This window comes from Mytilus edulis, chromosome 8 (assembly GCF_963676685.1).
Source record: "Mytilus edulis chromosome 8, xbMytEdul2.2, whole genome shotgun sequence".
NCBI classification, from domain to species: domain Eukaryota; kingdom Metazoa; phylum Mollusca; class Bivalvia; order Mytilida; family Mytilidae; genus Mytilus; species Mytilus edulis.
The window spans coordinates 61,529,942-61,552,803 of NC_092351.1; the positions used below are offsets into that span (position 1 = coordinate 61,529,942).

Consider the following 22,862-nt stretch of genomic DNA (forward strand, 5'->3'; position numbering starts at 1 on the left):
ATACAATATAAAGGATAACAAATGTATACTGGTTTTAATCAGAACATGTTTGAAAAAAAATTGTAATAATTTTTCATATAAATGCGTCTTTCAATGATATTAATCATTGTTAATGTGAGAGATGATAATAAGAAAAATTAATTTGAATTTTTTTTTTTTTAAAAGTAAATGAAGACAATACTGTTTTGAGTGTGCCACCGTATGATGATTGTGGCTCTGTTGTTGTAAGTGATTGTGTTGTATGTGTGACAACAGAGGAGAAAACGACAACAGAATATACAACAACATCAGAAAAAGTTACAACTTCTTCAAAAGTTTCATCTGTAGATAAGACAACAGAGGCAACAATGCCACAAATAACAGAGAATCACCTGTCATCTGCTTTAAAACTTACATCGCCAGAAAAGACAACAGAAGCAACAATACCAACAACAACTGGAAATTACGTGTCACCTGAATTTGAAGTTACATCGCTAGATAAGACAACAGAAACAACAATACCATTTACAAGTGGAAATAACGTGCCATCTGCTTTAGAAGTTACATCGTCAGATAAGACAACAAAAACAACAATATCACCAACAACTGAAAATCACGTGTCATCTGCTAGAGAAGTTACATCGTCAGGATTTACAACAACAATACCACCAACAACGGAAAATCACGTGACATCATCTTTAGAAGTTACATCGTCAGATTTTCCAATACCAACATCTCATTCCGAGATCACATCAATAACAAACAGTTCAATCAATCAAACTACACACAAGGAACAAAGTAAAGGTATTTAAACAAATATTAATATAAATACTTCTCAAATAAGTAAACAAATGCCTTCTGTAATCAATTAAAGAACAATTGAACGAATACTGTGAAGAAACTTATTTTCGCGAGGGATTTGTTTCTCGAGACTTTGGCGAATAGAAAAATGACACGATTATTAATTATAAATCGTCGCAAATATGGAAAAGTTTTCCCTTTTCTTATCAAACTATTAAACTGGTATTCGAGTAAATAAGAAAATCGAGGATCTAAATAGCTGCGAAATGAACTAGAAAGGGTAAAACAAGTAACAAAGTATCCGTATAAGTTGGTTTACAGTAATAGTATTGATACAGTAAATTTGTTGAATATAACATTTACTCTGAAAAGGGCTGAAATACTTATTCGAGTCCATCGAGTTGACTCTAACTGGTAAACTTGTTTTCAAACATGTTATGATATAGTAAAACTTATTTGAGAAGTTAAACAAAAGTTGAAAAGGAAGCTATAAACAAAGCCTTATATAGAAAAATATATCATTATTTTGGAAAGGGCACATCCTTATTACCCATTGCTGTTAAATTAAGAAAAAGCCAATTAACATGTGAGATCGCTATAATTATGAAAAGATAGATATTAACAGATTCATATCAATAGCAGTTGCAATACAAAAATGGCGATTAAAATTTGACGTCGATATACTAGTAATCGATACATATAAACGGGTCAAAATCAATACTAAAAGTAATAGATGCAATATCCGGGTTACACAAAGGCAACAGCAGTATAGCGCTGTTCAAAAGTCATAAATCGATTGAGAGAAAACAAAACCTGGTTACAAACTCAAAACCGACGGAAACGCATCCACTTGGAGAGGAAAAAAACGAAACAACAAAAAACTGAAGTGCAACAAAATACAAAAGACATTGCAACATACATAGAAAGGAAATATAATTTAACAACTGCCATGTTCCTGGCTTGGTACATACTATTTTAAGAAAACAATGGTGGGTTGCACCAGGAGTTGTGGCCAACCAAAGCTCGCGCTTTATTGCAATGATAACTATACCGCTAAAATGACAGCATAACATGACGGGAATATAGTACAAATAAATGAAAAAAACACCAAAGACGCAGAAAAACATACATTAAAATTATAATAATACATTCCGACATGTTAACCATAGAATAACAACGAATAACTTAAATTGAATAAGGACAGTACAAAAAAAAAAACTTGTCTGTTACACAAACTTATCAACGTCACAAAAAGTAACGTCACAGGTAAATTAAAAAAAATGGATACATCTCTAGATTATGTTTCAAATTATGTTAGTTGATGTATTTAAAAACAATTACAAGTCAGAATAATAATATAAAACTGTGTAAGTAATTGTGAAACAGCATATGTCGGCCTTTCTTCCAAATCAAACTGTGCAAAACAAAAAAAATCATGTGCACATAGTTGATTTAAACTAAAATCATACAAATGAACTGGGTTATTGATTTTCTTAACATCTACATACGAATAGAAAACGAAACAATAAGACACAACACAATATCCGATCAGAGATAATAAACTCCGTAACTAAAAACATTAGCGCTTGATGAACAAATACCGAGACACGACTAATATCATTCTTTTTATAACGTAATAATATCTTTATTGCATATTTGCTGTAACAATTTACTAAGTTTACAGCCTATAACTTTGTATCCCTCGTGTAAGTTTACCTAATAGTTAAGGGAAGTACTATTTGGTAAGATATAACTTATTCGTAATATTAGTATCTATAATATAATTAATTTCACAATTATATAGAATAAATATTGTGAATACATGTTCAGATCTGTGTTAAAAATTACTTTCCTTTTTTATACATAACTTTTCCGGAATCCTTTCCGTTATTGATTTGCTCAAATGATCCGTGTTCCATTGAAAGAAGGACTAATATCATTGCAAATTCACACTCACCACAACAGTCATATGTATTCAGCCAAGAGATGTACATTATCGTTTTACCTTTAACTGGCACATAAATGATTTGTTTTTTTGCGAATCAAACCATTTATTCAAATCGATGTTTTTGTTCTACCCTAGTTTAACTTTTTTCAGCTGACATTCTATCTGATATTTGACATGACCTAACCAATATGCCGTAATTCATTACCATTTTTAATGAAGTATAATTATTGTCTTCGAAGTCAATAATGTGTCAGCGACGTTATATATATGGGACATATTTAAAAAAAAAATGAACAAAACTAACTCCTTCATGTGATAACAACAGTTTATCGTTGTACGTCGTGTACATTTTGTTTGTTAAATATGTTAACTCCTATTGTCAATGCTGTACTAGTGCACATTCACTTATAATTTTCTATTTAAAATTTATGAATCCTATACGACTGTCATAGTAGTGAGAGTTTTAGCGAGCTATAAAACCAGATTTTTTCCACCATTTTCTACATACGAAAATACTTGTTCCAGGTCAGGAACATGACAGTTATTATCCACTCGTTTGATGTTTGAGCTTTTGATTTTGAGATTTGCTTAAGGACTTTACGTTTATAATTTTCCGCTGAGTTCGGTAATTTTATATTTTACTTGAAAGGTATTATAAATTGTTTTATAAGAATTAAGCTTTTTATTTGATATTTAATTATCATTTATTTTGAATGTTTTTATTTCTTGTAGGTAAAACACCATCCTGTGTCTGCACATGTTATAATATAACCAAAGAACTTTCATTGGAAGAAAGTATTAACGAAATAGTTAATGAGATTAAAGTTGGCAGTACTAAAACATCTGCATACACGAGAAAACTCACCTCTGCATGGGATTCAAGAAAATCGTCTGCAAGTATTGGATTTGTTGGCATAACCCTATTAATTGCAGTTGCTTCCTTGCTTTTATGTCTGGACAGTACTTCACTTATCTACAGAGTTTTGGCACTGCTGAGGAAGCCTGATACTAGTTTAAACGTTCACAATGAAAATGGGAGGTAATACCAAACATACAGATGACATGGAAGAAAATATATACTACACAAATTGGCAGCCGAGTAGACGATTTTTGCCCTTAAAAGACTCCACTATTTTCTGAATATTTGTGACTATCGTTTCTAATCATTGCATCTATGTATATGACAATACTTATATATTTAGTTGTTGCGTTTTTCAATTTGTATAAAACAACGTGTATAGTGTCAGATTTTGTGAAAAAAAAAAATCAATGAGAGACCTTCAAATATCTTCTCAATGTACTTCAATAGCGTACTTTATACATGCTATAGGCCTGCACGTATTTGATTCGAGAGTTATAGATAATTATTCATATACAAATTTGCAATAGCTAACCTTCACTTTAATAGTCCACCAGCATGTTTTGATCTATTTACAATAGATTATAGTTACATTGGTTACAATTCGTTTTTAGTTACTAGTTTTGCCTTACTTTCTCAACTCAATACAGATGTGACTGCCATTATCCACAGCATACAAACAGTAGTTTTTCTTTAGTTTTTTTTCAAATTATTTGAAACTTGTCTTTAAATATCGGAATCAATATGTCTTTTAATTTTGAAAATTAATTTGTATAAAACATTGCTATACAAATTTGTTCAAAATCAACTTTGAAGGTTAAAAAAGCACGAAATTAGATAGTCTTATTTGTTTAACTTATTGATATAATATAATGACAATAACTTATCTAAAATATATATAAAGTTACAAAAAACACATGCTGATATGAATATAAATATGAATGATGATTTTGTTAATATTTCTTATTTGCATTACGCCCATCTTTGTAAATTAAATTTTCTTCCTAATATTTTGATTATTCTTTGTTAAATACTAATGGAATGAAGATGTTCAAGATAGGTAAGCATCATTTGTGAAAGGGAACAAACGTTAAGAAAAACAAAATCACCATGCTAACGATACGTAATAATTGTAAGAATCTTATTTTATAGTTAAAACTATTAGATATGAAAAAAATTATTAAAGAACATTTGAGTTTCACATGTTTTTATGAAAAATTTTCAATCTAAGTGGTTTTTTCAAATGAAATGACCAATGTGTCGAAATGTTTTTTTTATAACTCAATAAGAAGAAACTAACGGTGAGATAAAAGCCGTTGGTAAAAAGACAGACAATACAGTTTCTTGTCGAATCGCAGAGAAAAATTAACAAAAATCGACGTAAAAAAACGTGAATATTAAGCAGCATTGACAACCCCAAAAACAGGAGCTAATAGATGCTCGAAAAGTACTGATCCTTTTTTAATACTTTTTGGATTTTCAATTACTGTTGCCATGAGTTGAATTGTTGACATGCAAATCTCGTGCAGTAAAGTTGAACTTCAAATATTACTTAATATATATTACATTAAAACATATCTGTTGGTTTAAGGATGTACTTAGGTAAGGTATTGGAATTCGTGTCAAATGTTCGGACTACTTGTTGTTTTTCCGTACAATACAAGGTAAAATATTTTGCCCCATAACACACATTTATTTTTTCATAAAAGACTTAATAGCTCATGACAGGTCATTTACCAAAATTTTAGAAGATTCTTGATTTTCTTTCTATTGTTTTGAGACCAAAGTCCGTGTCAGCATTTTCCCGCCATATTTAAAATCTCAAATATCACGAAAAGGAGGTCCATGACCTATCAGTATTTTTAGCTTATTTTTATCCTCTACAAGTATCAATTCTAAATTCTTGATTTATTAATTTTGACCTAACCTCACCTAAATACATACTTAATGTTCAAAAACAAGTATAAGTAATGCACTTTGCATACTAATGGTAGTATTTCCTTCAAGGTTTATTGGATGTTAGGCATGTCATTTAAATATCAAATCCTCATAGATACCAGGATTTGAAATTGTGTGCGATGCGCGTTTCGTATGAATAAATGCACCAGTGTCCCTCAAATGTATTCAAAGAAAATGATATAAAATGTATACAATTCCGATAACGTTAGGTTTGTAATAGATAAATAAACAAGACTGTGTCCCAAGTACACAGATGCCCCATCCTCACTATCATTTTCTATGTTCAGTGGACCGTGAAAATAAGATAAAATCTATAATTTGGCATTACAATTTGACAGATCATATCATAAGGAACTTGTTTACTACGTTTCAAGCTGATAGGACTTCAACTTCATCAAAATCAATCTTGCCCAAAAACTTTAACCTGAAGCAGAACAAACGAACAGACGAACAGACGGACGAACGAACATACGGACAAAATGAACAGACGCACAGACCAGAAAACACAATACTCATAAATGGGGCATAAAAATAGCTACTTTCTCATCAATATTTACATTCATCAGTTTCAATAAGCTTGATTGAAATTTAGTATTCTAAAACTGTTATTATAAATTGATACTTTACTATTCCTAGTCAATAACGTAATGCAACTATACAACTATACAATCACATAATTATCTTATTATTTTCGTCATTCAATACGAAAATCCAATTTAATTCTGTGAAATTATAATATTATCTGAATGATGATAACAAGGCATATGCTCAAAGACGAAATAGGCAAAAGATGTAAGGAGATATTTCAAACTCATCAAACGAGATAAACTGGCAAAGTCAGGGAAAATATGAAAGACGAAAAAATAGACACAAAGTTCACAAAACACTACATAGAAAACTAAAGACCGAGGAACACTAACCTCTACAGAATCTAGCAGAAATCTCAAGTAATCCGAACAAACAAACAACGAAAGATATTTGGGACAACATTATCATTTTATCTGATTTCTTTATAAATTATTTCAGCAAATACAACTTGGTTCATTAGACATCGTTTTTTATACTTCAAATGGGTTTTTACTGTAATATTTAACGAGGCGCGTTTTTGACGTATTGAATTTTAAACCTGATGCCTTTTGTTATCTATTATTCATGTGTGTCTTTGCCTAATACGTTTGATTATTTATTTGTATTTTAGTCCTGTCATATTATGTTGTCATTTTAATGTTATATTTAACATTGCCATTAAAGTGCGAGGTTTGGCATGCCACAACACCAGGTTCAACCCACCATTTTTTTCTTTAAAAATGTCCTGACCAAGTCAGGAATATGGCCATTGTTATATCATAGTCCGTTTCTGTGTGTGTAATATTTTTACGTTGTGTTTCCGTTGTGTCTTTTGTTTTCTCTTATATTTGAGTGTGAATTCACATTACTATAAGACGTGTCACGGTACTTCTCTATCCCAAATTCATGTATTTGGTTTTGATGTTATATTTGTTATTCTCGTCGGATTTTGTCTAATGCTTAGTCCGTTTCTGTGTGTGTTACATTTTAATGTTGTGACGTTGTTCTCCTCTTATATTTAATGCGTTTCCCTCAGTTTGAGTTGTTACCCCGATTTTGTTTTTTGTCCATAGATTTGCGAGTTTTGAACAGCGATATACTACTGTTGCCTTTATTTGTGACATTTATGAAATACTAGTTTTTGCTTAGATTTAACCTTAACGAATGTCCTAAATAGTTTAACCGTTTTACCAAGCACGTTTCTATTTCTTGAAGTTTGACTGTTGATTATTCCAAGTTTACAATTGATAATTGCAACATTAAAGTTGGTAATTCAAAGATTGTAGTTGATAATTCCAAGATTAGAGTCGACAGTTTGAATAAAATAAAAAAGAAAGGACTGCTGTAATACGCTTCTGAAATCCTACATGTGAAATAATTGGATTTTATATTACTTGGAAAATCAAGGCAATTCACTGCAACCTATGTAATAAGACTATAAATCAGAGGCATATTGTATTTCTTAAAAACAATATCATTTTTATTATTAAGGTGTGATTTAAATGTAACATTGTATGTCCGTCATTTATTTGTTGTTATTGTTGATGTTGTTGTTGTTGTTGTCAAAGATGGTGTATTATGTGACATTAAATGAATTGTAGTATGCAAATGAACATTATTTGGCTTTACTATGTATAATCATTACATATTTGCCATTCTATTTTACAGTAATGAAGATATCAGCAGTGTCGATTCTGATATCATTTGACGGTAGGTCTTGATGAAAATTGTATTTTTTTTGTTTTTTTCGAAATTCGAATTAGGTTATATTTTATGGGTAACACTTCATGCTTGTCCTTCAAAGAAAAACATACGTTTGTTCATTTTCAACAATATCATCTGTCGACTGCATTATTTGCAATGAAGAATTTGAGAAAATAAATTCCAATTTATATTAGAAGAAAAAAGTTAATACAATTATTATGGTACGCGAACAGATTAATAATGCTAACAATAACCGGAGAGGACGTGTTTTCCCACCGATAATCGGCATAAGTGTAGATCTTACTTTTCAAAACAATTTCCCTCATTCGTATTAAATGGACGATATATTCAGACATAGTTAGGAGCTTCTAAAGGAGTTGAAAACCAAACTTTAAAACAAAAGAAGGATATGATATATCGTTGCGACCGTGAAATTTCGCATTTTCAAATATAGCGTTTCTTATCAGTATTTCATCATGTTCATTGGTGTATGCTTTTTAAAAAAAAAAACCTTGAGCAGAATGTATTGTTATTGTTTGAAATTAAATTAGCATGTTGGTTACCAATTTTTCTTTTTGCAAATATTAACAATTATCTGCCAATTTTGTGTAATCAATATTTGTTTTTTGTTTTTTTGTGAGTTGGTTGATCACTTTGACGGGATTTTCCTCTTTTGGAAGGCATCTCTTGGTAGTTGTTGAGCTGATTGCAATTTTATTACTTCAACTGATGATACTGAAACATAATCAGATTGTTAATATATTAGTTTGTGTATAATACACAACACAAAATTGTAATGACAATGGCTTAAATACTAAATGTAGTTTATTGTACACAATGTGTATATGTATGTATTTATAGGTACAATGTACCAAATGTGGCTCACTTTGTAAGCTGAATAAATGTAACCGTCTGTGCAGTTTTGCTTAACCTACAATGTGGTAGAATATAAGATAGTACACAATGTGCAAATATAAGGTACAATGTACCAATCCTGTACTATAAGCATACAACTGTGTAAGCACCTAGATACAAATTACAATGTACTTACAATGTAAGTAAAGCAACTTATATATATAAATATGAACAATGTTCATAAAACATTAGATTAGAAATTGATAAAACTACAATGTACTTTTAACTCCAAATTAAGTATTATAACAGATTAATTTTCCTACATAAACAATATAATACAGTATCACTGGTTGGATGCATGAAGTACAGCAGAACGAATACTTTTAAAGTATTTGCGCATTCCAAAATGGTTAAAGTGCACTCCGTCAAAACACAAATAATTTAAATTATCCCAAAAACCACGGTGGTGCCAAAAAGAAATAGCCTTTTCATAGTGCTCTTTGATTTTCTCTTGTAAAAGTGTGTTTATTTGTACAACTTTATCATTGTATCCTACATATGTTACCAATTCACTCCTACATAACAATTGTCCAATTATGACATGATTTACATTCAAACCATAGTGTAAATACATCGCAAACGCAAAAATGTCTTGAGCCACTTGGGATGCATTAGTTCTATTAGCAGCATCATTTCCCCCTATCTGTATAAAAATTGTGTGAGGGTGACAACTAAAAGTACATAATTGTTTTTGCTGAGCTAGTCTTGCTACTGTAAGTCCACCCTGTGCACGACAATTAATTAAAAAGTTACACTTCAACAAACGCATATTTTCAAATCTGTCACAACTATTCATAAAGCGATTTAACCTCCTTATAAAACTGTGACCCAATTAAGTCACGTGTAAAATATTCCCAGATGAGGACTTCTCCATAATGAATACTAGTTTATTACCGAAGCTGTTTACGTTTCAAAGTCGGTCAAACTGTCACATGATTCTTCCACAACATAATGTCACGTGGTTCTTTCATAACAGAATGTCACGTGGTTCTTTCATAACAGAATGACTATTACATAATATGAACACGAATAGCTTTCTAATACTATGCTAACGGTATTGTAGTTCGTAACGAATATAATTAATCCTCATCTCAAGTTAATTACTATAGCTATCTTCTTATATACAGGCAGATCGTTAATGAATATTGTGAGCATCAAATGTATAGTTCATCGATCATGGAGTATTTGCGTGGGTAAATGTAGGTCAACAGTCTTGATGACTTTAAATGTATATAAACTACTAACTATTGTACTGACCTCTCGCTGAATAAATATTAATCCATAAACAAATGATACAAAATGTTGTTATGTGAATGAAGTGTCACCAGAGTGTATATAATTATTTAATTTTTAATGCAATTAAATTTCAAATATTAAGATTATCATTATTGTTCATACTTACGATTTGAAAAAATAAAATAAAAAGAACTTCGTTCTCAACCAATGAAATGTCGTACACCATCATTCACATCATTCCCGATCGCACGTTACACAATCACACCATTCCTCATACACCATTACACCATTCCCCTTACACCATACACCATACACCATAACACCATACACCTTACAACACTGCACCATATACCATACACCATTATACCATACACGTTTTTTTTGGGAAGTTTACACCATCCAAGGGCTGTAAACGTTGAAACAGAAAAATTAGCAAAAGATTTTTTTGATTCATGCTTTTTCAGATCATCATGCAGTGATTTCAGCGACCACAACATTATATATCGACCCATTGTCTTGGAATGATGCTAATGCATACTGTACGAGTAAAGGGCAAACTTTAGTGGCAATAAGAAGACAAACAAAACAACGTGTTTTACAGGAAGCTATACTGGAAAAGTAAACATATTTGAATTCCATAATTAATGTTCAAGGTAGTTTTAAGGCGCTGGTAGAAACAAATTGACTGAATGTTTTCATACCTTGTCATAAATAGAATACACAATAAGGATATCTTGAAATTTCGATTTTTTTTTAAATAGAATTGTAACGGAGCTTAATAAGAAACAAACTTCATGAATTTGATATGGATATTAAATGAACAGGTTGCCAATTTTCGAGAGTTTTATTCAAACTAAATAGATATAAGAAGATGTTGTGTGGGTGTCAAAGAGACAATTTGCCATCAAAGATAATGGTCTCCACCCAACATCAATCTATAAAAATACTAGTGTAAAACCATTCAAAACGGGAAAACCAACTGTCTGTTCTAAAATCGTGAAACGAGAAACACACATGAACCACGACAAAAAACGAAAACTAATGAATATGAGATTTCTGACTTAGGACAGGTGCAAACAATTGTAGCGGGTTTAAACATTTTAATGGTACAAACCTGCACCCTTATCAGAAACGAAAGTGTAACATTACAACAAAGAAATAGTTTGTATATTATAGAATACATTATACTGGTTTCTCGCTTCAGTCAAAAACTTTGGTTGCGTTCATTAATTAAATTAATTATGCAAGCACTTTCAATATCAAATTATCTCAACATTAAATTATCGAACTTCTTCGATGTCACACATATTTATACTAGATATGCATGATATGGAAATGGAAATAAAGTATAAAGTATATATATATATATATATATATATATATAACCTTTTTGACACTCAGCTTATTGTCCCCTGTCAGATTCTTTGTTTTCAACAATTTAGTTTCTAGTTCGATATTTAAAGAGTTTACCATTCTTGAACATTTAGAATACTCTTCAAATGTTATTACTGTTGTCTGATGTATGTCCCTTTCCAGTTTTATTGACAATGTTGTGGTTAGATTAGTCGCTTAATGTGCTAACAATTAGCAATTATGGAAAAAAGTCTATTCTTAATCTATAAAATTTTAGCATGTATTTGACTTTTTTTCAGTGAGAAATTGGTTGCATTAAAAATGTTTTTTATATTAATCTCTAATGCTTAAAATCCAATTAATAACCATGTGTTCGTCTATGTATGGTATAAAGCAAACCCAATTTTGATTTAAAAAAACACACCAAAAACCTGTTTTTGCAATTCCTGTATTTAAAATACATAGGTTCATATGTCAACCTTCTTTCAAGCTAGAGAAATTGTTCTGTGTCAAAATCAATTTATCGAGCGAGCAATAAAATTGCTTCTCTGAATTCATATTCACCAGGAACACTAAAACCTACCAATACTGAATGTAAATGATGTATAAATACTGGAAATTTCATGGGTATGTGATGAAATTTGAAAAAAAGTTCAACATTAGAAAACGTTTTGAAAACATTGAACTAGTTTTATCTTATATCATGTCCTCAACGCAGTATTAATTTGATGTTTACCGAGAGTATTATGTATTTGCCGTTTTCTCACATAAGCTTTCATTTTATTTTTGGTCTGCCATATTCTAGTAATACAACTAAAGAGGGAAGGAAATAAAAAAATAGACTTATGAGAATTTATGTAATAAATATTTGAAATAATTACTGCCAAGCATTATATTGCATAAACCATAACAACGAAAGAAAGAAATATTGTCTTTGAAGTATGACCGAAACTTCATTTTAACAAATTCATTCAGTATTGGGGCATCATTCTTCATATATTAAAATTAACAACGACATAGCGATACCTTTTATTTTTCTTCATATGATTCTTTTTATATATCTAATGATGAATAATTTATGTTTATCAACACATCGTTTAAATATTGAACAGAAGTCTTTAACATAAATTCTTAGTTAGTAGACACTTAAAAAGATGTCCAAGGTTATATCCAGAATAATCACATGATGTCGAATGTTTTTTTAAGAGATCTAGGTCTTACAGAACTTTGGATTGGACTACATTTTCCAGATCCGAGTAAACCAACTAAGCAGGTATGGTCGGGTGACTGTGGTATTCTGTCAATTTGGTATTCAAACTGGTCACCTTCATTGAAAAGCGGTGGTCCAAAAGACTTGTGCGCTTTTGTGAAATTAGAAAGTGGAACCATGTATTGGTACATAGATGCATGCGGAAAAGCAACAAGACCATTTATATGTGAATCATATTTTGCAGGTATAATCAACCAAAACGTATGCTACTTGTTAATTCTTCAACTTGTCATTTGTATATGATTTGTAAACAATCTCTTATAACGCAGTTATTGATCACGCTTGTCCATTGGTCTGGTCCACTAGTATGAATGTTAGGATATGTTTCGCTTGTGGCCAAATTGTTGATGCAAATTTTAGTGAGATGCTTTCATTTCTAACTTGGAAGGATGTATTAAAACATAGTCCTATGAAAATGTCGACTCTAAATAGTTATCAAAGGTACCAGGATTATAATTTTGACGCGCGTTTCGTCTATATAAGACTTATCAGTGACGCTCATATGAAAATAGTTATAAAGCCAAACAGGTACAAAGTTGAGGAGCATTGAGGATCCAAAATTCCAAAAAGTTGTGCCAAATATGGCTAAGTTAATCTATGCCTGGGATAAGAAAATCCTAATTTTTTCGAAAATTTTTAAAGTTTTGTAAACAGGAAACTTATAAAAAAAAATGACCACATTATTGATATTCATGTCAACACCGAAATGTTGCCTACTGGGCTGGTGATACCCTCGGGGACGAAACGTCCACCAGCAGTGGCATTGACCCAGTGGTGTAAATAGTTATCAAAGGTACCAGGATTATAATTTTGACGCGCGTTCCGTCTACATAAGACTCATCAGTGACACTATCAAAATATTTATAAAGCCAAACAAGTACAAAGTTGAAAAGCATTGAGGATCCAAAATTCCAAAACGTTGTGCCAAATACGGCTAAGGTAATCTATGCCTGGGATAAGAAAATCCTTAGTTTTTCGAAAAATTTTAAAGTTTTGTAAACAGGAAATTCATAAAAAAAAATGACCATATTATTGATATTCATGTCAACACCGAAATGTTGACTACTGTGCTGGTGATACCCTCGGGGACGAAACGTCCACCAGCAGTGGCATCGACCCAGTGGTGTAAATAGTTATCAAAGGTACCAGGATTTTGATTTTGACGCGCGTTTCGTCTACATAAGACTCATCAGTGAGGCTCATATCAAAATATTTATAAAGCCAAAACAAGTACAAAGTTGAAAAGCATTGAGGATCCAAAGTTCCAAAAAGTTGTGCCAAATACGGCTAATGTAATCTATGCCTGGGATAAGAAAATCCTTAGTTTTTCGAAAAATGTTTTGTAAACAGGAAATTTATGAAAAAAAACCAGACATATTAATATGAGCAGTTTCTTTCTGAAGACGATTTCAGAATTAAATGTGTTAGTTTTCCAATTCATTCCAACATGTGTCCAATGTAGAAACATTCCACCAGCCGCTACAGTTAGAGAAAGTATGTCCCATTTGGTGCTATCACATTGCGTGGACATCTAATTATGAAAGAAGGTTGCTGGTCACAAGGAAGCTATAAAAACCAAGAGTTTCTTTTACAAGTGGTGAAGTAGAAATCATCGTAAAAAAATCAAAACATTTTGCAAACGGCATCACGAGCTGTTGACTGTTCTTAATATCTGTTTTGCTAAAAACGACTGATATCTTCCAAAAGGTGCTTACACAAGTTCTATCCCTTCAGTTCCGAATGTGACATACCGAATTAGACCATTGAGATATCTGCAGCAGGATTTTCCTTCCTTTCAGGAGTACCTTATTTCAGCCATAGTTTAGTTAAAAGGGGATTTTTGTTGCTCTTTCGTTAGTAACTAGTGCTCTTCGTTGTGGTCTTTGATTTTTAATGTGTGTTGTTAGTACAGTATTAAAGCTGTCTCATATATTTCTTGTTACGAAGAAAAAACGTGTTCTGATTTCGAAAATTGCACAGTCAGTCAAATTTCAGGTTGGGAACAACTCCTTGACAGACAATTTATTAATAGTGTTTATGTAAGATAAGAGCCAATTACCATTCCACTATTTCTTTAACGTCTAATCAATTGAAATAGTTAATATCAATGAATTTTATGAGATTAATACGATTAGTGTCTCATTTGGAGAAGGATCTGCATTCACATCTTAAGAGCAGCTCACATTACCCTGGGTTTTCTTTGTAGGGTATGTGTTAGTCAGTCTTTACTTTTGTGTGTTTTGTATTTATCTGTTCGTCTTTTTGGTCTTTTCTTTGTGTTTTGCCTTTAGTTTGTTAATTTATATTCGTCTAATGAGTTAACAAAAAAAATTCCTGGGTATTTTGGCTTCACTTTGAGAAGTTACTAGACGTGGTATTTATTCTTCTTATATAAGCAATAATGGTATAAACCTTTTTGTGTGTTATGAATTTATACCAGAAAACGATAGACCCGTGGATGCACTCCGTCATATTTCTTTTGAATTTCGTGCAATTCTCTCAGTTTTTATTTCTAACCTTTAACAATTGTTTAAATAATTTTAATCGACTTAAGCGATTTAAATACCCGTTAACTACTGTTGTCTCAAACTATTGACGAAAATATGAAAATACGTTTAATTTGTTGGTGTTTTAACGTTAAGCACCGCATTTAGGCTATTTCCTGGCGGCCAGTTTTTATTGGTGGAGGAAGCCGAAGTTCCCGAAGAAAACCACCGACCATCGATAGGAAAACTATCAATCCTACTAAATAATGATTGTAGTCGAGTGCACCCGGGTTCGAACTCACAAACTCGGTGTTGACTAGCTAGTGATTACAGTAGTAACTACTTAAATCACTCTGCTGCCGAGGCCCAATAAGATTTGTTCATTCGATTTATATACAAATACGAATTCAGCAAAGCATTTCTTCCTTGGTGAATAATCTTGCATTTAAAACACTTTCCAAGGCATAGATTTGAGTCGCGTTGTTTTTGCATAACATTTCGGAATTGCGGTTCGTTGTAATGTCTTTGAATTATCAATAATCATGTCTGTTTGTTTTCAATCACACATTATTCTCAATATAATAGAATTTTATGCGACTGACGTACAAGTGAGCGCTTTAGCGACCTATAAACCCATGTTTGATTCATAATTTTCTACATAAGAAATTGATTGTACCAAGTGAGGAATATGACAGTTGTAATCCGTTCGTTTGATGTTTTTGAGCTTTTGATTTTGCCATTTGTTTAGAAACTTTCCATTTTAAAAGGCCAACAAAGTTCCAAATATTTGTTATTTTACGTTATGGTATAACAAGTTATAAGCATGGTAAATTTCATGATTTTGTTTAATGTCTAAACTTTGATAAGAATATCATTTGAGTATTCACTAATCATACGTTTTCCTTTAGATACATTTATTAGACCTCTTTGTTCCGACATTTCCTATGAGTCTAAAGGCGAAAGGACTGTACCAACTGGAATGAATGGAGAAAATAACGAAATAGACCCTGAAACAGAACAGGATTGTAAAACTGAATGCAATGAGGGCTGTTGGGGCTTTGCCTTTATACATTCTACACCTCCTAAATGTGTGCTTTATGAACAGATTGATGATCCTTTTTACCTGGAAAATAACATGGTTTATTCTTCGAGTCAAACTCTGTATATAAAAAGGTGTAAATTTGAATGTAAGATTTTCACCTAATTATTTTACTTTTCTTATTTAGTTGACAAAAAAAATAATAGTTTTTTATTAAACTAGTGAAAGAATAAAAATGGGACCAAATGAATTTAGGCAGAAATTTTAAGATGCTTGGTTAAACCAAATTGAAATATTTGTTATATTGTTATAACCAAAAATACTGTTTTAGACTAATAAGAAATAATTTAATTTTGGATGTAACGCGTTTTCTGATTGGCTGACAGTGTTTTGTCTATCAGCTCATAGACACAAGTTTGTTATGTGACAGTATTCAAAAGTAATCAACATTTATCATGATTTACCTCGTATTAAAATTGAATTGAATGACTGTTATATTTTCTCTGTCTATTTAAAAATAACATAAGAAATTTTGGTGCACACTTTAAAATAACCAGCTACGCAGATTATTCAGTGTGCACAATATTTTTCATGTTATTTCGTCATAGATAAATAATGTTGAACGATTCTATGCCTTCAATGACATCATATTTATAATATAAATATGAGATATGGAATTATTTCCTATGAGAATACTATCCAACAAAGTTTGAATAAAGTAGATGTCAACAATTATGGACAACCGAACAGGCTTCAACAATGATTTAAAACCCGTAACCTTTAGTCGGTTATGAAAGCACAACTATACTTAAACATATAAAACAATTCAATTGAGATAAATAACGGCCTAATATTCAACAGATCAACTTACGGAAAACAAATATATGAACAAATGACAACAACTGTATTACAGGCAATTCAATTTTGAAAATCAAATACAGATTGTGGCGGGATAGATGTTTCAGGATGCTATCCTCCTCAAACCTGAGACAGTTGTGTTAAAGCATGGAAATACACTTTACAAACCAGATAAAAAAAAACACCAAAACACAACAACGACGTTACAGGATAATTATGCACCCATCACAGCTTTTAAGAACACAGGTCATACATCTGAAAGCATTGGCAGCTACTAATATACATGTTAAAATTACTTTCAATTACATATAAACTCAAATGATGACAACATGTAATGTAACGAAATTTATTTTGATAACTCTTTATATTGTTACAGTAGATGCAAATACTAATGTCTTGATTGTGCCATCGTATGATGATTGTGGGTCTGATGTTGTTAGTAGATGTGTTTCATGTGTGGCAGCAAATGAAGAAGTCTCAGCTGCAGAAACGACAACAGAAACAACAGCATTAACAACTGAAACCCGTGTGACTCCTACCGTAGGAGTAACATCGTCAGGTCTTTACACAACAAAATCTCAGTCCGAAACCACATCGACACAAACGTCGATTATTCGCCAGTCCACTGAAAATAACGTGACATATGCATTAGAAGTTACATCGCCACATGTACAGACTTCAACATCTCAGACCGAAGCCACATCCGAAACAGACATTTTTTCAACAGAACAGACAAAGTTTACAACAATAAACACAGGTATAAACATAATAGATATATTAACAAATAAAGTTAATACATCATTACAGCAATAGAAATTGACAACTGAATAAATAACTCCAATTAATCATAAATGTAGTTCAACGTGTGCTGATGTTTAATCACGATAAACCGTTTTTTCCGAAATATGGCAAAAAATATAACGTAAAAGGTGTATATCGGTAAATATGAAAGGTAGATTTAATTGCTATAGGCTAGTATAAATAATGGACAATATCAAGTTTAGCCTACATATTAACGTCACGTATCAACCTTATTTACTGGCCATAAACAGCCACTGAATATGCAATTTAAATGAAATCAGACTACTATGGATTTTTTATTATTTGTTGGATCACAATTTTGTGGTCTTTGTGGGTACAGGTGAACCACAAATTTAAACGTTCAATTAATCGTAAATGTCAAATTAGGTTATATGCCGACTTTGGTAAAACCCCGAAATTACATTTCCACGAATAGACACGTTTTCCGCAATCCACAAAAATTGGTACCGACGAAAATATATGAATCCCCAGTATTAAATACTGTACCATAGCTCGTGTTACTTGGTATGTGCTCAAGTAAATATGAAGATGTTCTTTGAAATAGTTTATCATATAATTTCATTTAGTTCAAGTTTATACATCCATTTCGTTGTTGAATGAATGCAATTCGTTGAACGTTACAATTAATCAAAAAAAAAAAAAAAAATAAGGAGAATTCGTTGCAATTCGTTAAACGTTATAATTGATCTAAAACAAATGAAGAAAAATCGTTGCAATTCGTTTAACGTTATAATTGATCTAAAACTTTAAAGAGAATTCGTTGCCAAGTGAAGGTATAACAATTTGTTATGTCAAAACTTGATACAGTATACGAAAAAGTAAACAGGGAATCATTAAACAATGACATTTTTACAATACATCACATCAGAAATAAGCGCCATTTTACTTACTATCAACATGGCTTAAAAAATGCAGATTAGCATGTGACTTATATGAAAAAACCAATATAGGCAGATACAGGTGCATTATTTTGATGACTATTCTACAGTACGATCTATTCACCAAATATTAAAACAAAAAAACAATGATCCTTGTTTTTTTTGCTATATGAACTATAGCTATAATAGAACTAGTTTTTAAAGTACTGACTTATATTGAATATTTCATTATAACCATTATGAATTCTTGTAGGTAAAACACCATACTGTGTCTGCACGTGTAATAATGTAACCAAAAACGTTTCATTGGAAGAAAGTATCAATGAAATAGTGAATGAGATTAAAGTTGACAGATTAAAAACATCATCGTATACGAGAAAACACACTTCTGCTTGGGATCCACGAAAATCGTCTGCAAATATTGGATATGTAGGCATTGCCATATTGATATCCATTGCTTCCTTGTTAGTCTGTCTAGACATTTCATCGCTTATCCTCAGAGTTGTTGTAATGATAAGAAAACTGGGTACCAGTCAAAATGAAAATTGGAACTAATTTTTAACCAACTGACGACATTAAAGAACATCGTCTTGTTTTTTTAATCAATTTTAATAATTGATTATATGTATATGACTGTATTAATATATTTCATTTTTGTTATTGGTAAACATGTATAGCTCTAGATTTTGTAGAAAAAGTAAAAGCGACTTCTTAATATCTTAATATATGCCTTCGACATTAAAATAAAATAGCGGACAAACACATCAAAATGTAACAAAAGGAAAAAAATGTAAAAAAAATGTTATGCATTTTAAGAGCATTTAAAATGATGTTTTGACCTTAAACAAAATCGTTTTGAGTTATATCCTGGAGGCACATGCCAATGCGTCTCGAGGTTTGGTTAAAACGTTTTTATTTTAAACATACATTATACAATTTTTACAAAATATCCTTATCTTATTTTACAAAACTGTAGAAATGTACGTTTTTCTTCCACAGTGTCCAACTGTCAGCTATACAGTAAGAACTATCATCCACAAGTGTACATGGTGTACCTCTATGATGCCAATATTTAAACAGATCTACTTACCCTACCGGAGCACATGCGATCATCCCCAGTTTTTTGTAACTCAGTCTTTATTTTTTTATGTTTTGTTTATGTACTATTAATAACAGGGGATTTTCTTTTCTTAGTCTATAGTAGGATAATGATTTTGACGAACAGTGTATTTACAGAGTTTTTTGTTATGTTTGGGGTCTTTTTAAACGAGTAAATTCAGTTAAATTTTATAATGTGACTTTGTATTTTGTTATGTTACACTACTTTCCCATGTCAGATTGAGCATTGTTGAGGATTGGGGCCTGTTAAAAAGTTGAACCCAGCTAGATTGTATATGTGTCTGTCCTACGTCAGGAGCCTTTACAGGAGATATTTTTGTTTATTGCAGTTTATTACATTTGTTTTTCATTTACTGTTTTGTAAACGTTTATAACGCTAAATTTGCATGCACCTGTCTTAAGTCATTATTCCATAGTTAGAGTTAATTGTATGACAGGGTGATATGTCTTCTTGCTACATAATGAACTAGTAAAATTCAATTTTTGTGTGTTGGTTTAATATTGAAATAACTTATTTACTTATATCGCATTGACATTTTCTTGTCCTTAACCTGCGTTAAATTTGCCCGTGAACGTTACAGACTTATCCATCTATCCATCTGTGACCTGCCTTAAAGTAAAGTTTACCTTCTTACGCTTTACGTTAGTTTCATTTACGCTTTGTTTGAATCAATATTTATGTGTTATAATTTCTTTTCGCTTTTAAGAAGAAAAACAATTTAGATACACCATTAGTTCATAAATTGAACATATTATAAAACATATGTTCTTGTGAAGAGTAATCTACGTGTATGCAAAAATTATGAATGACTTGTAGCTTGAAAAATAGCACGTTAACACATTATTTTATTACATGCTTTATAAAAGCATGGCACATAGATCTAGGAAGATGTGGTATGAGTGCAAATGAGACAACTCTCCATCCAAGTCACAAATTTTAATAAAGTAAACCATTATAGTATAGGTCAAGGTGTGGTCTTCAACACGTAGCCTAGGCTCACAACGAACAGCAAGCTATAAAGGTCCCCAAAACGTACTAGTGTAAAACCATTCAAACGGGACACCAACTGTCTAATATTGTCACAAAACATAAGAATTTCTATCAGAGAAAATGTATACTGACGATCCGAATTTTCTATTGGCATTCTCTATAGGACTTCTACATTAACATCAAGACACTGACAACTGAATGCATGATACCATAAACATGCTAAATAGCTGAAATTAACACTTCTTTTGAAATTAAAATACCCAAGCCTAACGAACATATTTTTTTAAAAAAATTTTCCTTGCCATTTTAATGACTTTTAAAGTCCCTATATTGATGCTTATATATAAATTCACGACTTGTTGTATATACACTTGAATTTATGCACAAATTGATTGTGTCTTAAAGTACAGGAACTTTATATATAATTTATCGGTCTCATCGGAGTGCTCCTCAACAGAAGGGAATTGCGCAGAAGCAGAAGAAGTCGCCATTTATTTAATATGTCATTATAATTATAATACAAACAACGTTTGATCTTTGAATACTTTTGCTCTATTTAATTCAATTGCTCAATAAATGAATCAATTTCTTTTTCTTTACAAAAAGTTTCTTGACCGAACAAATGTGTTTCAGCATTTTGTACAAATATTGGTTTAGGTTAAATAAAAAAAAGTACGCAAGTACTGAAATCGTTAAACTAATTTGTTTAACTTGTTGATAGAAATAGTATAACACTATTTGATCTCATATAATTATTGAATGTTGGAAAACTATGCTAATATAAATATAAAAAAAAAATTTTCTCTATATATTTTATAAATATGTGTTATGCCATGCTTCACATGAAAAGTAGCTATGTACCTATATATTTTACTGTTTTGTTGAATGTAGGGAGAAAAGAGATGCTTAAGATTGGTAAGTTTCATGTTTGAGTAAGATTTTGTTTCATACAAAACACATTAAACAATAAGAAGAGTTTTTTTTAAGAAATGTTTAATTTATGCTTTCCGTCTATGTTTATATAAAAGTGTTCATTACATTTTTAATGTTATTTCTAACAGTTTGTTTCTTAATAAATGGAAAAAATGGAATAAAATTTGATGACGTATCGATCACATGACAACCTTATGTATATAAGCCGACAAACATGAACACTTTCAATAAAAGATGACGTGTTAAATCACAAAGGACAAGGTACGATTCGATCCGTTTTTGGCCTCCTTTTCAAATAAGTTTTTGTTGATATCATTGATGGTCTTAAGGTAGACACTTTAAAAAAGAATATTTTTTTTTGTGCTCCGGAGAAAGGAATATAGCAATCGTTTTTATTAATAATGAAAATAATCACATATTAATTGCTTTATCAGTACAAATGTAAATATTTGCAAGTAATATTGTTTAACCAAGAAGAACTTGAAGTCACAAATGAAATGTCCCTTTGCTTTCGTTTAATGTTTGCTTAAAACAACCTTAGCAATAGAAATGTTGCCTGGCAACAGTTAAAAAATGGGTGTTTGCCACCTCTGAAGTATAAATGAAGCAGCTGCTTGAAGATTTTTCTTTCCATATGGTGTTTCATTCCAATATTCTTTCATATACATCTTTTATAATCTGAACAAATTCCGTATTGAGGATAGCAACAGCAAAACATGTTTGAATAAAGCCTATGACTACAAATCAATTAGTCATTTTATTAAACAAATTGAATGCAAAACAGATTGTCTGCTTATGAACAATGTTTAGTTAGAAATGAAAAGTTAGTTCAATTGTAGGTCACTATAAACCCTTATCAGCCACTTAGCTATATAACAAGTGCATAGCAATCGTGCAATAATAGGTTCTTTATGTGTTTTGAAGTATGAACATAGTAATTTTGAGGAACATACTTTAGTATACGGTGTTACACTATGATATAAACATCTAGATTATCATTACATTTTTGACAAATTCTATATCGAGCATAGAAACCAACATCTTTCTTAGCAACAGCAAACATTTTCTTTTAAATTGAAGACCCCCACAACATCTTTGTTTCAATGTAAAGGTTTTTTCATGGAAACAAGAATATAAAGGATTTA

General features: G+C 31.1%; 1 protein-coding gene across 1 annotated transcript in view; it reads left to right on the forward strand.

Annotated features, from left to right (window-relative positions):
* Positions 1–19,229, forward strand: part of LOC139484263 (uncharacterized) — a 37,929-nt gene extending 18,700 nt beyond the window's left edge. The window contains exons 10-15 of the mRNA XM_071267998.1: positions 166–783; positions 3,461–3,767; positions 12,528–12,775; positions 15,986–16,264; positions 17,351–17,731; positions 18,928–19,229. Of these exons, the coding sequence (XP_071124099.1) occupies positions 166–783; positions 3,461–3,767; positions 12,528–12,775; positions 15,986–16,264; positions 17,351–17,731; positions 18,928–19,229 (2,135 nt within the window). The remainder of the gene's footprint in view (positions 1–165; positions 784–3,460; positions 3,768–12,527; positions 12,776–15,985; positions 16,265–17,350; positions 17,732–18,927) is intronic.
* Positions 19,230–22,862: the final 3,633 nt, after the last annotated feature.